Here is an 18327-nt window from a genome sequence, read left to right on the forward strand (position 1 = left end):
TTCAACATCTTCATCAATGACCTTGATGAGGGGATAATGGCCACCCTCAGCAAGTTTGCTGATGATACGAAGTTGGGAGGATTGGCTGACACGCCTGAAGGCCATGCTGCCATTCAGCGAGACCTGGACAGGCTGGAGAGCTGGGCAGAAAAAAACCGGATGAGGTTTAACAAAAGCAAGTGTAGAGTCTTGCATCTGGGGAAGAATAATTGCATGCACCAGTACAGGTTGGGGGATGAGCTGCTGGAGGGGAGCTCTGTGGAGAGGGACCTGGGTGTCCTGGTGGACGACAGGTTGGCCATGAGCCAGCAGTGTGCCCTTGTGGCCAAGAGGGCCAATGGCATCCTGGGGTGCATTAAAAAGAGCGTGTCCAGCAGGTCGAGGGAGGTGATCCTCCCCCTCTACTCTGCCCTGGTGAGGCCTCATCTGGAGTACTGCGTCCAGTTCTGGGCTCCCCAGTACAAAAAAGACAGGGATCTCTTGGAAAGAGTCCAGCGGAGGGCCACGAAGATGGTGAAGGGCCTGGAGCATCTCTCCTATGAGGAAAGGCTGAGTGAGCTGGGTCTGTTCAGCCTTGAGAAAAGAAGACTGAGAGGGGACCTGATCCAGGTCTATAAATATCTAAGGTGTGGGGGGCAGAATGGTGAGGCCGGACTCTTTTCAGTGGTGAGTGGAGACAGGACAAGGGGAAACGGCCGGAAACTGCAGCATAGGAAGTTCTGCACCAATGTGTGCAAGAACTTCTTTACAGTGAGGTGACGGAGCACTGGAACAGGCTGCCCAGGGAGGTGGTGGAGTCTCCTTCTCTGGAGATGTTCAAGACCTGCCTGGATGCCTACCTGTGTGACCTGGTGTAGGGAACCTGCTTTGGCAGGGGGTTGGACTTGATGATCTCTGGAGGTCCCTTCCAACCCCGACAATTCTGTGATTCTGTAAAAACGAATATAGAAGAATGATATTTTTAGCAGCTTTCTTATTGTTTCTCTCACTAACTGGTGCAACTGTAGGTATGGCCCCCACTATAAACCTGATAAATTGGGTGATGTCATCTCTAAGACTACTGCAGGTAGTCCCATTATAAGTTTTGTCAGCACAAATGGGACAGTAAACTAATGGGGAAGTGACCAGGTGTAATTGTAATATGGCACTGTGCTCCAACAAGGCTAACTGCAAACAAAAAATCCAAGAAAAATCTATATTCTACATTAACTTTTAAGATGTTGAATCATCTTACAATGCTATTCAGCAAAGTAGTTAGTAACAAATACTGTCTTTTGGTCAACAAATATATGTGCAAAACTATATGAACATAAGATTAGGCTGTGTTTCATCCCATAGTCTAGTTGCTGTGAAACATGCTCTGGAAGATACAGCTTACTACTTAGACTTTAACAGGATCTTCTATTTTTTGTGAACTGCTTGGAGTTTCAAAAGTTAAGAACGCATTACTCAAACGCTTCTGGTATTTTTTATTACTTCTATGAATATTTACAAGACAGAAAAAAATCTCTTGGAAAAACACTAGGGTCAGATTTTTCAGCTATAAACACTTGAGAAGTGAGCGTGGACATGATCTCTTTATGGATAAACTCAAAGTAATCATAGACTCATAGAATCATAGAATGGCCTGGGTTGTAAAGGACCTCAAAGATCATCTAGTTTCAAACCCCCTGCTATGGGAAGGGTCACCAGCCACCGGACCAGGCTGCCCAGAGCCACATCCAGCCTGGCCTTGAAATGTGGACAATCCTCACAGTAATAGATATTAATATCAGAGTATCCATTTAATCATTTAATTCTTTGCTGATATGATCAGTTCAAAGTCTTTCACAACTGTTTTGTGGGACTTGCCTTCTGAAGCATGCTTTTCATTTATATATATATTATATATATATATATGTATATTATATATATATATATCTTAACTGGAAAATTAGTGTTCATTCGAAAGCTTTTAGGTTTATGCAACTGCTTTTTAAAATGCTTTTAAACCAACTAGATTTACTTCATGCCTAAACTTGGTGTTTTACACCAGAAGTCAACCCTGTGATAAGATCTGAAATTATTTAGTACTCCAGAAGAGTTACTGACTTCAGGTTATTGGGAGTTGCTATCTTGCTTCACTTCTCAGGGAAGATGGGTTACAGCATTGAGATGTTATTAACAGGTATGTTTCAGTGGCTTTTCCTTAAAATATGCATAGGGTTTTTCCTTGTCCTTTGATTCCCTTAAAATACTTTCAAATACCTTAGATGGCCTGATCAGTCAGGAAGGCACCATACCCACACTTGTGTTCATCACCTGCTGTTTGAGATTCAGTTTTGCAGTTTCAAAGCAAATTTGTTCAGAGGTCCCCAGTTTAAGACATAAGTAAATTAGTTGTCTGTCATATTGTTTAATTCCTGTGTTGAGGGAGAAAAAACTCTTAAGACCTCAGCCTTTGCATATGTACCTATGTATGTAGCCTGCCTTAAGGGCTGGTGATTAGCTCTTGAACAAAGTGGTAGCCTTTTAGTGCACCCTGAAGAGAATGATAACACTTAAACAGCAAACTCAAAAGCTCTCAAGAGCAGTGTTTATGCTGAGCCCTGTTAGTCTGATTTAATGGGACAGGTTTACCTCATAGGAGCTCTATGCACTTGGGTCATAACCCTGTAACCTTTATTGAGACACTTATGCTACATGCGTTGCTTGTATCTCTGTGTGTATTCTGCTGGAAGTGCAAGTTTCTGTGCTAGGGATAGAAGGAGATGACACACTAAAAATACATTTTGCAAAAATGTCTTTGAAGTGATCGTGGTATTTTCTAGCCTGCAAAGCTCTAGTCTGTTACCCCATTCCTTATTGTAAGGTGTTATTTTCTGGTGAAACCTTGGCAGTGTTCACCTTTGCATAAATTGTCTACATCTGGTTGCAGAACATTTCGTATGCACCCAATCTTATTTGCTGGGTTTTTTTGAATGTCCACCGGAGCTGTATTTTAGACTTCCTGCCTTTGATTTTCTAACCAGCCTAAAGGTATAAAGGGCACACAGGTGGCTAGAATGTACTTCTATTCTTCCTGTTATTTGAGGTGGAATGAGGGCAAACCTTTATCTTTGATTTGTTCTGCATATTAATTTTGTGTTAGTTTTTGATTGTCTTAAATATTGATAATTTGTTGTTACATCTTTAGACGTGAAATGAAACTGTTAATGTTACTTAATTTTAACTTAATAATTAACTACTTAAATTTTTTTGCTTAAAGCAAACCTGTTTGTTGCAGCCAAAACAAGATTCTGACGGTTAAAACTTTTCTGTACATTTCCACGTGTACATCCTTCTCATCCCTCTTTTCTAGACTTACATCTGTTATATCTCCGATAAAATGTATTATGTCCTCATTCTTCAAGAGGTTGAAAAAAATGAGAGAAATCTATCTTACGTTTTCTTTTGAGTCACTTGTTGGAGCCTTTAGAACCTTTAAGATTAGGTCTAAAAGGACTTAATTTGCCAAGCATTCTGAGGGATGAAATGAAGCCTCCTGAACTTTCAAAACCAAGTAAATAAAACTTCTCAAGCGCTTCAAATAGTAGAGTAGTGACAACCGTTTCTGCTCCACCATCAGGATGGAGTAAGACCAAATGTTTCTGAAGTGATGGATAGTTTAGGTTATCTGCTTATTCATAATGTAACAAACCTCTTGCAGTCCTGATATAATTCTATTACTTTATGGTGTTTTCTCAAAGCCAGCTTGAATCCTAGATGTTTCTTTTTATGTCTCAGCATAACTAAGTTACTGGGTGATGTCGTTGCCCACAGTAGTAGTACATCCTTTCTGCAGGACTGCTTTTAACATGATTCATGAATTTATACCAACGTATGTTTCAAATCTTTTTGTCAATAGAAATGCTTGTGTTCCTTAGCTGCCCAGCAGTGACCACATAGCTGGTATTCTTTGTATCCTGTCGGTAGGAGCATGTCTGTACTGTCCGTCATCAGCACTGAGGCATTGGTCACACTGTGGTAAAACAACAAGCCTTGGATTTTGAAGATGATATTTGTGTGGGAAGTCAAAGACTTTGCAGTTGTATAGTGCAGTGGGAGGAGAGGTGTGTGCTGGAAAGCAAGGTATGGGTGTAGGGGTATGAGCATCAGAAATGTATGGCTAAGTCAGACTTGGCTGAGTTGTAGGCCACAGGCTGTGTATGAGCTATGGAAACTGTGAATCTAGCCTGTGATTGGCTTCTTTGTGTTTGTTTGCCCTTGTTCCTCACCCTGCCTGTGATGGGGGAATAGGTAGATATTGAGACAGATGTGAGAGAGGTTTTTTTTTTTTTTTTTTTTTTTTTTTTTTTGTTTGTTTTTTTGTTTGTTTGTTTTTCCACTGTGAGATGATCAAACACTGGAACAGGTTGTCCAGAGGGATCTCTGTACTTGAAGATATTGGAAGGCCTACAGCCAAGATCCTGAGCAACCTGCTTCTCTTGACCCTGCTGTGAGCAGTGACCTCAAAGTCTCTTTGTGCCTTATGTGCTCAGGGCTTTTTTGATACTCAAGAGCTCTGTGGTCTGGGTTACCCACCTAGAAAATTTAGACACATCTGCTTTACTTATCCTGAAATCACTCTCTCTGAAGACTTGGTTAGTCAAGAAGAATACGTAAGTTCTAACAAAATAGAACAGATTTAATTCTTTAGTAAAGAACACTCTACTGATGTCTTTATTGTTGTCTGGAATATAAAAAAGGAAAGCTTTAGTCATCAAATAAGAGAAATAAAGACCAAAGATCAAGCAGTCTTCTTTTTCTCTTTCTCTATTTTAATAATGGCTTTGAGCTTGTTGTTCAGGCATTGCATGCCTGTTTGATTTCAAATACAGTTGGCTGTATCTTGAGTCTATTGATCAATGATCTCTAATCATAGTCCTGTTAAGGTATGTAGTAGCCAGATGGACATCTGTCTTTAAGGAAGAAAAAGTCTTTCTCCAAAGGTGTACTAACCAGATTAATGTACAAATAAATTGTGCTTTTTTTACTTTAATGTAGTTACCAATAGCCTAACAGTGCTGATTCTGTTTTTCGTTAATTTAAAGATTTTAGACAGTGTTGAGCCAGTTGATTAAAATACCAATTAGTATTGTTAGAGGATGTGATTAGTTGTTTCTGAGTATATGAAAGAGGTGGCCGTCGGATTGCTTTTTGTCCCAGGAACTCTTTAATTTCTTGAAGACCTAAGGAGTGTATCAAGATGCAGGTTTATCTGGATGTCTGTACACAGTAAGATACTGTAATAGGCACTTCTGAGAAGCCAGTGAAAGGAGAAATTGTACTGATGAAAAATTGCACGTGAGTCTCAGGAACTTTAGATGCATCTGAAACTATTTGGAAGGAAATAGGGGAGTTGTGGGATCCTTCCCTGGATCACTTGCAGAAATGAACTGGCATTCTTTATGCTTGTCTAAAAGGGTTGCTTTAGCAATACCTTGATACACAGATTATCGTTAGTGAGATTATTTCAGAAACTCACAGATGCATTATGCCTTTGCTTTCGAAGGCTCTCTAATACTATTTTAGGAGAGATGCTCTATTGTTAATGAGTTTACTCATCAAATGAGAAGTTTCTTATGACCAAAGAAAAAGCAGTTCCCCCCCACACTTGTCTTCCAGTAATCCCATGTCAAAGCACAGTGTGTGAAGTGATCTTATGCTTTGGTGGAGTGTCACGTTCTGGAGCAAGAGGAAACAGACCTTTTTGACCAACTCTGGATTTTTTTCCCTGACAGCAAGGATTCCAGAGCTAAAACTGAAATGAAGTACAATTCTTACTGCATGCTGCTCAGGGTAAAGCCTTGCTGTAAAATATACTTATTCCTGCATGCTTGGGGTCTGCAGGATATTGCTGCGGCAGCATGCCAGTTCTCTGTTATGGCAATTCCACTTGAGTGAAAGAGAGGTCCTTGGAAGAGGAAGGCAAAGCAAAAAAAAACAACCAAACAAAAAACAACCAAACCCCAAAAACTTGATTTATCCACAGCACCTTGCTCGTTAGAGGATGATACTGTTTTTGCTAAGAAAGTAATTGTCTGGTATTCAGGCTCTAGCTAGAAGTTTTTTTCTTCTGCAACATATTTCTTCCTAACTGGATAAGTATTTTCTTTGGTGCAATCATACAGGTTGTCTCTGAATAAATAGGAATTCTGTTTTTCCTAGATAAAACAGTAATATAACATATTTGCTACTCAGGATGATGTTTCACCAATAGCTTTTGCCTAAACTGGGGCACCTGCTGTCTTTCCTCTTCTTTCCTTATCGCAAGCAGTTGTCCGCTTTTGAATTCCCTAAGTTAATGTGTGTTACTGATTAATTTTATCAGGAGGAGTGCCTAGGGATAGCAGGAAATAATTTGCATGGTCTAGACTTGCTTCGGCTTGGGAAAGATTTGATTCTCTCTTTATGTTCCAGACAGATAACTATAAACAATCATTCATCTCTTTAATGCCCTGTAGCCTTGTGTGTTGTTAATCAAATGAGACCGTTGCAATCCTAAGATTGGAAAGAAGTTAAGGATGTATTTTTGCTCTGATAGGGTTTAATCAATTGTAATTAGATTTGATCCAGAGTTGTTCACATGCTTGTGTAAGATGCAGTGGCTGCTTAGCATCGTGTCTTAATTTGGTATTAATCTGAAGGAGTCACCCTGTGCAGCATTGCTTTTCCAAGACATCATTGCCAGGGTCTCTGTAACTGCCTTAGGCATCATGTTTATCCTTTGAAAGGGCTTAATTTTTGCTCTTACTGTTTGCCTCATTTTCCTTGATGCTGTTTTCAAATTGTTCACAAAATATTATTCCTGTGGCCGTTACTAGAAGGCTGTTCCAAAACCTCAGTTCTCTGGTCACTACAAAACACCTTCGGTTTCTAGCCTCATTTATCTTGTGGTCAGTTTTTATTTGACCTAGTGCCAACTTTAATTTACCTCACATAATTACTGTATATGTATTTATTTTCTTTTTTTACCCCTCTGTGGTGTCTTCCCCTGTGGGCATTTTGGAAGCTTTTTGGCTCAGTAAGATGAATGATATTGACTGTTCTTGCAGGGAGAATGGAGACAAAGAAAAGAGGAGAGGATCATCTGGCACTTGTCAGGGCTGGACAGCAGGCAGATGTGAGATCTGGGGCACTGTGTCGCAGTACAGCACAGATTTTTCAAGACAAGGCAGAGCATCTTGTTGAAAGCATCTTAGCAAAAATGTTAGAAGGAGTCATATCCTGTTAGGCTTAATTTTACAGGATTAAGTGAAGTGAGCTTTCTTACCTCTAGGCCCTCTACAAGTTCTCTTCATCACTTTCTATTTCTCCAAATGCAATGGCAATCCATTTTCACATTAATTCTATGTATTTCTCCAAGCAATGTGATCAGCTAAGACAGTTACCAAGCAGCAGTGTCCCTCAGTTGTGCTGCAGAAATGCCTGCAGGGATGTGTTGTGGATTGGGTCGGTTAGCTGATCTCAGACAGTGGGTTTGCATTGAACGGTTGGCTTCGTCCTGCTTCAGCACTGCAGAGACAGGATTATAGACAATATTTGCAATAAAAGATTTGTAAAATGAACGCTTGTCTTCTATTAGGGAGGTGATATAGGTGACTTCAGTAAAAGCATCACGTTGTTTCCCAGTAACCATTTGAAATCTGTAGACCATTTTCCTACCTCTTTTGTAGCAGAGTTCTTTGGTCAACATTATTTAATTGTCTGTGTAGTCTCATACCATCAGCTTTTTGATACGCCAGCTCTATGCGCTGGTCACATCCCTCAGCTTTGCATTAAAAATCTAGTTTAATTTTAGGTAACTGTGTGCTCCCATCTAGCTGTGGTGAATCCAGTTCTGAACCACTGGAGGAGATGTCCCACAATTCTTATCTTAAAAGAAATAAAAAAAGAAAGAAAGAAAGAGAAATTGCCAAACTAGCTTGGTATCTACCTTTAGAAAGTCAGTGTTGCATTTTAATCCTGTATTCATTGCCATCTTAATTTTTCCTTGCAGTGTCTTCCTTACACAACAGCAACATGAAACAGATTGGGCAGTTACTCAACCAATTATTGACCGTATCTTTTTTGTTTAGTAAGTTTCATTTTAGGGCCTATTTTAAATATGGGATCATTTTTTGTTCTCATAAATATGGGAACATTCTCCTTGCAACTCAGGAGAATAATGGAATCCTGAAGCATGTGTAGCTTACACAAGTAAGTGAGACAAGCCTGGAAGCTTGTTTGGGAGCTCTCTGAGTTGGATCAGACATTTCACTCAGGATTGAATTATTTTTTTCTCTTTCTCCATCTCTCCATCTTTGGGGATGATAGGACAACTAAATCTCCAGAAGGAATCTTATCAAGCTGTTTGTTATCATATTGGGTCGCTGGGAAGATACACTCTAGGGAATTAAGTAGTTCAGAATAAATTGATCCATTTGTAGTTAGGTGTTACTCTGTGCCTCTTGTGGCTGATCAGGTATTGTCTGCATTTCCACTTTCTGCCAAAGTTTAAGCTACAATCCTGTGCTCACGTCTGATCTGGATCATGTTTTTCTGGCCCCAGATACTTTGCTTTCTGTGATGGGTAAATTACTTAAAGATAAACAAGATTAAAGTCACTTTTAAATATACAATTTCAGTGCTTACAGTAATTCTGTACAAGTTTTTCACCAATTTATTTTTATGGTGTGAAAGAGTTCTTTGACCAAGTATAACCCGGTCTTGATGAATGCAGAAATACAATTAAATTATGTTAATGGAAATAGCTTCCATGTTTTGTCATGGTGATGGTGACAGTTTCTTCCTAATCCTGTCCTGTCCTGAAAGGAGATGGAAGAAAATGTTGTGAGCTGGCTTGTTTTTAATGCATGTGCTTGTACTGAACTACATGATTTACAAATAGGTATTAACTTCTCCTTCTTCCACAGCCCCAGTAGGAAAAGCCTAAATGAAAGCAGCTTATAAAAAAACAAGCGTTGCAAAGAAATTGGGAAATGCATCATAATTTGAACTGAGGAATTAGCTGTTCATCTAGCCTTTTTTTTTGGTTGCATAAAGACAGTTCTGCTCTTCTTCTCATATACAGTAGATGGTATACTGAAATGGGAGACTCATTGGAGTTTACTATAAAATAGCAGAAGAAATTGCAGGTGCATATTAGAGAAGCAAAAACTGGATTCAGAAGTGATAGCAACTGAAAAACATGGCAATTGAAAAATATAATGGATTCCTTCTAGGTCATGGAGCATAATCTAGAGTAACTTCTTGTGGTTATTGAAGGTAGAGAATCATTTATTTGGGTCAAAAGCGTTATTTCTTCCAGTGTTACTGGATTTTTTTGTTAGTCCTTAAAATGACCTTCCACTGCCTTTTGAAGGATGAAGTGAGCACATGAGAAGTGCTCATGGTCCCAAACCTGTCAGTGTTAAGCGTTTGGACAACGCTTGTCAATGGGTGATTTAACACTTAGGTTGCTCTGTGGGGAGCCAAAAGCTGAACTCAGTGATCTTTGTGGATCCTTCCTATGATTCTGTGTTTGCCAGATTGATTAATCAGAATCCTTTTTGTTATTTTCCACAGAGCAAATTCGATTAAAGAATATAAGAAATGTCTATGGAAGGTGCTTGTGGTATCGCTTGCGGCTTTTAAAACCACAACAAAACATAATTCCTACAGTAAAGTAAGTGTGTTTCATTTGCATGACTTTCCACTAAAGCAATTCCTGTATCTTACTTTTACAAAAATATGTCTGGAATTAATTGTACTGTGGTTGTTTTATATCAGATGTTTGTAATTTCCTGTGTTTGAATAACACCTAATCATTATCTAGTAGTGCTTGAAATAATGATGAATGCCTTGTCCTTTGTAAAATACCCGTTAAATGAAACTGTAAGCCTCAGTGCTAATAAATATGTAGACAGTGCATTTATTGTTCCTTAAAACAAAGGTCCTCCCTCACAAAAACTAGTGGTGCTAGCAACATATTTTGATTTAAATATTTAATATGTAAATATATGTCTTTGAATACACAATAGTAAAGAACAGGTATGTTCAAAGCTGAAGTCTTTGTATCCTTCAGTTCTTAGTTTCTTGCTCTCAGTGTTTTACCTTCTGTTATGTATCTTTTCCACCTTTTTTTAAAATAACATTTGTCTATGTCTAGGATGAGATTAAAATCATCCTTTGGAAATACAGAGTGCTATTGTATACTGCTGAAGACAGCTAAAGAATAGAAAGAGGCTTTGCTGATAGTGGCTTGCCTGTGTTTTGTTTTGTTTTTTCTTTTTAAATCAAGTGTCTCATCTTTGCCAAATGTGCTGTTATCACAGAAATACTCATACCTGCTTTAAAATTTCTGTAATATTTCTTGCTATTTTAATATTGTGCCTTGTAGACTGATAACAGATGGCTTTACATGTTATTTCGAGAGTTACACTAGACCTAGTGGATTTGTACCTGTTAAAAATTCTTTCTTCCAAACAGGAAAATAATCCTCCTTGCTGGATGGGCATTATTTTTGTTTCTTGCATACAAGGTTTCCAAAACGGACCGAGAGTATCAAGAATATAACCCTTATGAGGTTCTACATTTGGATCCTGTACGTAACAGCATTTTTCAGTAGTGTATATTACTGTAATTCTATGCTTTGTCTAGTGTTTTGTGTCTAGATGTTGAATTTGATTTGTTTTTTTTTAATAAGGTAAGTTTGGTGAACATATCTCATGATTTTGTTCTTCTTTGACATTTGTTGTTCATAGAATGGTTTGGGTTGGAAGGGACCTTTAAGATCATCCAGTTCCAACCCCCTGCTACAGGCAGGGACACCTCCCTTTAGACCAGGTTTCTCAAAGCCCCATCCAGCCTGCCCTTGAATACCTCCAGTGAAGTGGAATCCCCAACCTCTCTGGGCAGCTTGTTCCAGTATCTCGCCACTCTTACAGCAAAGAATTTCTTGCTAATATCTAGTCTAAATCTACCCTCTTCCAGTTGTTCATTGTAAAGTCTGTCATTAGATATTCTGTGATGACTTTTGCATCTAATAGCTTCAAAATTCAAATGACCTCACAAGAGCAGAGTAGAGGGGGACAATCACCTCCCTGTCCCTGCTGGCCACCCCTCTTCTGATGGAGCCCAGGATACCATTTGCAGGCACACTGCTGGCTCATGTTAAGCTTTTCATCCATCAGACCCCCAGGTCCTTCTCTGCAGGGCTGCTCTCAAGGACCGTTCCTTCCAGTCAGTAGAATGCCTGGGATTCCTCCAGCCCAAATGCAAAACTCTGCACTTTGCTGTGTTGAACCTCATCAGGTTCACCCAGGCCCACCTTTCAAGTCAGTTGAGGTCCCTCTGAATGGCATCCCTTCCTTCCATCACATCAACCGCACCACTCAGATTGGTGTCGTCAGCAAACTTGCTGAGGGTGCACTCGATTCTGTCTTCAATGTCATTGGTAAAGATGTTAAAGAGCACTGGTCCCAAGACAGACCCCTGGGGGATGCCGCTCGTTACCGGCCTTCACCTGGACATAGAGCCATTGATGACCACCCTCTGTCTGCGGCCTTTCAACCAATTTCTTATTCACCGAGTGGTCCACCCATCAAATCCACGTCCCTATTTCTGGGTTAACTTTGGTTAAACAAAGCTGACAAGGAATAAGTCATTAGTGGGTTTTCTTTTGTATTCTTTAGCAAATTTATACAACTCTGAGGGGGGAAAAGGTGTGTATGTACTGAATTCTAACTTGATATTTATTAAAGAAAATTTATTAGCTTAATCAAGACACATGTATCTTATTCAGATGAAGAAACCAATACTGGAATGCTCTGTGGTAGGTAGAGCAAAAGGAAAGTTGAATTAAAACTAGAGATGTTAAGAGATGAATGGATGAGTATGAAGATGCATCAGTTGCAGTAGATTTGTTTAGTAGAAGTGAAGATTTCAGAACGTGGTGGTGTTCGATGTTTTGATGCTATCAGAGAATGTCTGAAAAACTTCTTGATTCAGCCTGTGTGAAAGTTTACACCACCACCTCCTTCTATCCGTGTAAAACCATTAGTTATTGCCAGCCCTGCTGATGTATGATACAGTTGTCGAAGTGTTATTACATAATGACGTTACACGTTGGTGTGGCTTAAAAAAAAAAAAACAAAAAACAAAAAACCAAAAAATAAGTCAACGAATTCAAATAAAATGAACTTTGTTTCCTAAAAGTTGATGAAAGGGTTGAAGATGCAAGCACTTGAAAACTGGTGTGCAGTAATTTTCTTCATTGCACTCACATCCACTGTTTGTATTTTTGCACTTTCCAGCTTGTGCTGCTCGTCTGACACTTTTGTATAGTCTTGAAATGACTGTTCTTACTCAGTCTGATTTATAGCAGATTAAATTCATCCTGTGCTGCAAATGAGGCAGGCATACTGTTAAAATAGCAGTGGAAAATAGATATATTGTATAAAAAGACATGAGGTAAGGTAGCAAATGAAGCCTTAGGGTAGGTTAATTTCTGGTTAGGTTAAATTCTGTTTAGGTTAGGTTAAATTTGTTGAAACAGTGTAATCACTTTAAAGTAACTTCTGGTATGCTTATGAAAGGCTTCAGCCTGCTAGACCACCAGGTGTTGAAGAGCTTTGTCGGTGATGGTTCTGTGCAACTTAAAAAACTTAGTGGAAAAATTTTATCTGCTTGAGTTAAAGCTGTCTGACCTGAGTTAAAATTGTTTGAGTTTACTTGACTAATGAACTTCCCAACCCAATGTGAAAGTTAGTGTACGTGGGATTGTGCTGGTGGCATCTAGCAACGTGCGGTGATAGAATAAAGACTGATCTTTTTCTCAGCTCTAAGTAATGTATTCCCTTTATTTGAGAAGTTTGAAATAATTTGCAGATAGCATATTTCTAGTCAAAGGCAGCCTTAAGTAGCAGGGCTATGAATTGTTCTTGTGATAGACAAGACTTGCAAGCTGCAAGTGAACTTTCATACTTGATTTATGAACTCTTTGCTTAAATAGAGGATTACTGCAAATTAAGAATTCTTTGTGTTCTTCAGTATGTTCAGGGAAAAATCAGAATTGTTAAACTGTATAAAAGCCTTATTTTTTAAATATAAATGGATGAGCAAGTAACACAGGAAAAAAAAAACCCAAACAATATCCAATTATCTGAATATCTTTTTGTTAGCCTGTGGCTTCTAACTTGATTTAAAAGTAAAATGATTATATAAATGTTATTAGAAAAACACTGTAATAGTGTTTCTACTAGATGCATATGTAGTTTCTTGATCATATCATGTTAGAACATAATTCTTTAAACATGAGTGATTCAGAAGAATATTGCATGATGTGCTTTAGAATACAGATATAGAATAATGGATTTGATTTACAATATTTATTAATAACATAAAACTTTCTTTTTTAAGGGAGCAAGTATATCAGAAATCAAGAAGCAGTACCGTGCATTGTCACTAAAATACCATCCAGATAAAGGAGGAGATGAAGTTATGTTCATGAGGATTGCTAAGGCATATGCAGCGTAAGTTTGTTTTCTGCCTGTAAAAACACTAGAAGGATTAAATCTGTAAGGTAATAACAAGGGTGACCTAAGCAGCCAGAGATTATGTTTTTGGATATATGATAAACAGAACAAAATGAGTCAAAATGTGACTAGATTCCATGCATGCCTGTTATGTGTACAAGCTAGGAAGAATAATTTGTTTGTTTAGCAGCTGTGACAATACTGTAAGGTATTAGTTCCTTGTATTTAACTTTCATGGCAGCTAGGAAAAGTGCTTCCACTGTGACACAGGCTGAATCTTAAAGATGACAAAGAACAAAAAAAGTGTTGCAGTGTTTAAGCAACAAATCCTGTTGTGGCCACTCTAAAGCATCCCTTAGACAATAAATGTACTGTTCATTTCATCTGATAGTAAAGCCACAGTAAGAAGCAGCATTCTAATCCTGTTCCCATCTAGCAGTAGAGGTGCTTCATTCTGGTTCTGGTTGTTTTCTTTCAGCTCTGTCACATCCCTTTTCCTTTGTACTTGGCTTGCAGACCTGTGTTTTGACTCAGTGACAGTTTCATATTATCTGTATAGTTCTTAAAAACTGAATCCTAGGAACTTCTTTTTCTCTGAAATATTTTCTTGGTCAAACTTCTGTTTGTGCATTTTTTTTTTTTCTTCTTTTTTTTCAAATCCAAGTGCAGATGTGCAATATTAGAATTCAGTGTAAAAGAAAGCCCTTTAGAAAAATGAAGTTATCCATAATAAAAATCTGGGTTTGATTCTTATAATGCTGTTTTTTTGTTGTTGTTGTTTTTTTGTCTTGTTATAACGATCATCCGAGGAGCTAGCAAGTTAGTTTTAAGTCAGTTGTTTATCTGGTTGATCTTACTGAGATGGAAAGCCAACACCATGCTCACTTTGAGTAGTTTTGAATTTATTCTTTCTGCTTTTAAACCACTGCATCACTATGGAATCTCTTCAATAGAAGACTATCATACTGCTGTCTGAACTCCTGAAAAATCTCACCTTTCTATTTTGCAAACTAGCAATCAAATGCTTGGTGAGTACAGTTTTATACATGTGCAATAATGGTGGCAGAGGCGTATCTTAAAGAAAATGACACCAGAGTTCCTTAGCCCTGTTGTCTGGAAAGAATACATGCTCAATAGTTAAGGTTGTTAATAAGGATGAGACTTAAAAATGAGTAGGAGATCTCTGACTCACTGGATTTCTTTTCTGACAGTCTTCTGTATAGCAAATGTGCAGTGGTGTTTCCTAAAGCAGAAACTTCCTATTTCCATGTAGTAACAGGGATTCTTCTTGAGATAATCTGTTGGCAAAAGAAATGTCAATATAGAATAGGCGTAGGAATGTTAAGATCTGCCTTCATTGATACGAAACTAGATACTTCCAGAAAGGAAAGATACAACAACAGATAACCAAACAAATGTGCTATCAGGGGCTAAAAGTCTAGAGTAAGGGAATAAAAGCCCGTGCAAACAACTTCTGCATTATCAACTCATCTTGAATATTTACCTTCTTGCCTCCAAAAGGTAGCTTCTTTAACTTGCGTTGTCTTTTGAAACTTGCTTGCATAAAATGGCAGTGAAAGGTGCTTTTTCTTGAGAGCGAGCAGTCAGTCTCACAAAAGTGAAATGTGATCATTCTCTTTTACTGTAAGAGGCTGCACCCTTTTGTGTCTGATTTCTTTTAATTTCAGAGTGCTAAGAAAAAAAAAAGCCTGTGTATCGTAAGGGAATACAGCAACATTGTTTTTCAGATTTTATATAATCAATAAAAGTTTTTTTAGTTTGTCAAACCATCTCTGAAAGAAAGTAAAATGCCACATTTTAAAGTTTCCGTATGCTAATGACTTAAAGAAATTTCTTAACTTCTATATTAACTTAGTATTTCTTCTTGAAACTAGCTTGACTGATGAAGAATCAAGAAAAAATTGGGAAGAATTTGGGAATCCAGATGGACCACAAGGTAACAACTATGAATGACAAAAGTGCTGTCATTTCTGTTCATTAAGTTTTGAATTTATTAAGATGTGTAGTACTTGTTCACTTGAGAGGCACTTCAATCTTAGCATATATGGAATATATTTTTCCTTAGATTTGAAGATACGTTTAATCAATTCTTTGCATGTAAAACTGGCACTGGTGTGGTGGGAGGAGTGAAAAGTCAAGATAGAGTTTACTGTATGTTTCTTCAACTTTTTATTAGAAAAAACAGAAAGGGTTTTTTTTTTTCATTATTAATACACCACTTTCATTAAGTACTTGTAGTGAATTGCCAGCATTAAAAGGAGTTATAAGCAGAAAACAGTCCATTAGTCTTCAGAAACTTGTCATTTTAACCTTTTTTTTTTGTATTTATAAACACAAATATAAGTAAGAACTTTCTTCAGAAGTGCTGTCATCATCAGCACAATGGCACTGTTAATATTATAGTAAAGCTTTCTTAAGGCCTTTATTGATTTTTTCCATCCAGAAGCTATTAACTTATTTTTGCCAAAGCATAGGAATTTGAGTTAGACTGTATGTCAGAGTACTTGAAGCGACCTGAAGCTATGACTTTAAAACAAGATTTGCCCAAAAGCAGATAAGATTTTGAAGGTGAGAAGATCCTTGTGTGGTTTGCTCAGAGGAAGCTTTCACAGACTTAGGAACTTACGATTCTTGAATGTGAAAAGTGAAGTGATTCTTTGATAGGACAGGAGTTCACACAGTTAATTTGTAGGCGTTCTGCTCTACTGAAACCTTAACTCAGCCTGTGGAATAAGAGTTCTCTGCTTTGCTACTAGATCTTGCATTGTTGCTTGATCTGAAGGGTTGGAAGAAGCCTGAAATTCTCTTCCTATCTTATGTGACCTTGTTCCACGCTGCTGTGTGAGGAGCTTTCTTTCTCATTTAATGAGATCTTTTCATTTGCACTCTAATGTAAACAAATGAATCTGGGTTATGTACTCTGGTTTTTAGTTCTGTCTAGTCAAAGAAGGGAGACAGGTATATAGGTATATTCTGGGATGAGGTGAAGAACGTCTTACATGCTTAAAGTCAGATGAGGTGCATCCCACTCTCTGTGTCTAGCACAAAAGAAGGACAAGCATTTCCTGTCCAAATGAATCAGAATGAAGGTTAGAGACAGGCCAACAACTTTATCACGTCTTCAATATGACTTACTCCTTTAAGTAAAATACTTCGTGTGCAGAATCATTTGCACAGTATTTAAAAGCAGATGAATAAACCTGGAGAATAAAAATACATGCTTTAGGAATATTAAATGTAAATTGTTTCCCCTGGGTATTTGCTTGTGTTTCATGTTGGTGAGCATGGTAGGAGGCAAGGAGATTCTCCAACCAGAAGAGAAAGAACTTTTTTGTTGAAATGTTCTATTCCTAGAACAATTTGAAGCTACAATCCTAAAGATCAAAAGTTTAGTGTCCCACAGTACCACCAGTAAAACACACGTTACGTTTTCAGTAGGTTCTTCTAAAAATGCGTAACTTTTACAGTTTGGGAAGTACCATCAGATTCTATTTATCAGCCAGGGCATTTCCCATAATGTACTGCAGTAAATTCATTCAGTGTTATTCCACTGAACTCTTAAGCTTGAGATGTGTGTTGGGCAGATGTTGAGTTTGATTTTTGATAAATAGTAGTTTCCAACTGAAGGGCTTCTTAAAAATTGTGTCAGATTTGTGCATAATAACTGGTTATCTGAATGAATGGCTGTCAGAACCTATTGGAAACACTATCAGTAATTTCTAAGCACGTAGAAGTTCCTAGTCTGTCCTAATTCAAGGTGATGTAACTCACTGATCACTGCTGGTAGTGAGGAAATGATTATTTTTTTTTTAATTTATTTTTTATACAATAGAGGGGGGGAGGTTTAATGTAGGTCCTGGAAATCATTAAAGTTGTGGGGTTTTGCTGTTGTTTCTTTTTTTTCTTTTTTCAATTTATGTATTTACTGATCTATATTTAAGCTGTGGAAACTTCTATGAGGCTGAGCTTATAAGCCTTTCTACCTGCAAAATCTTTCTCTCCTTTCACGTTAATAAATCTTGCATGTTTGTCTCATTGTGAAATGCTAAGATAAAATCATTTGGATTTCAGATGTTGCACTTACAATTTCATTGCATACTTGAGTATATTTCTAATTTGTGTTTTTGTTCAGTTAAATTTGTTAGAATTTTACTTTATGATAAACATGAGTGATTTTTTTTTTTTTAGTAGACTTAACATGATTTAAATATATTTCCTCAATATTATAGAGTGAATTTCTTTTCTTTCATCCTCCAGCTACAAGCTTTGGTATAGCTTTGCCAGCTTGGATTGTGGATCAGAAAAATTCAATTTTGGTGAGTCAGCTTACTTAGGTTGATATTTTAAGATGGCTTTTCAAGTATTCACCTTAAAGCATGTGCCTGTGCTTAATTCTATGTTTGAGTCAAAGCATGTAGAATGTCAGTGCTGACATTCTGGTCCAAATGTGTCTCCGAAGCAAGTTCCGTGAGTCAAAAGTAACAGAGTAGCTTAAATTTAACCTTTGAGAGTAGACCATTAATGTGCTTTGAAGGATTTAATAGCAGTGATAATTAAGTGATGCTGTGGTCACCCCTGCTGCGAAGCATGTGTTTACTGTGGTGAGAAAACACATACACAATTATTTCTGCTTGCTGGATTTCTGTAGTTCCATTTGGTTGCTATAGATGCTGTAATCTTAGTGTCTATATGTTGTTCTTTCCATTACATTTGTTCCCGCAACATACTCAGCTTGCCTGCTTGCTCCTTGTACATTTATCATCTCTGT

At 37.8% G+C, this 18327-nt stretch overlaps 1 protein-coding gene across 1 annotated transcript in view; it reads left to right on the forward strand.

Annotated features, from left to right (window-relative positions):
- Positions 1-18327, forward strand: part of SEC63 (SEC63 homolog, protein translocation regulator) — a gene marked incomplete at both ends in the record, with an annotated part of 55338 nt that overhangs the window by 7436 nt on the left and 29575 nt on the right. Inside the window, 5 exons of the mRNA XM_079532828.1 lie at positions 9589-9688; positions 10492-10606; positions 13423-13535; positions 15434-15495; positions 17817-17875. Of these exons, the coding sequence (XP_079388954.1) occupies positions 9589-9688; positions 10492-10606; positions 13423-13535; positions 15434-15495; positions 17817-17875 (449 nt within the window). The remainder of the gene's footprint in view (positions 1-9588; positions 9689-10491; positions 10607-13422; positions 13536-15433; positions 15496-17816; positions 17876-18327) is intronic.

This window comes from Tetrao urogallus, assembly GCF_951394365.1.
Source record: "Tetrao urogallus genome assembly, chromosome: 2".
Taxonomy (NCBI): Eukaryota; Metazoa; Chordata; class Aves; order Galliformes; family Phasianidae; genus Tetrao; species Tetrao urogallus.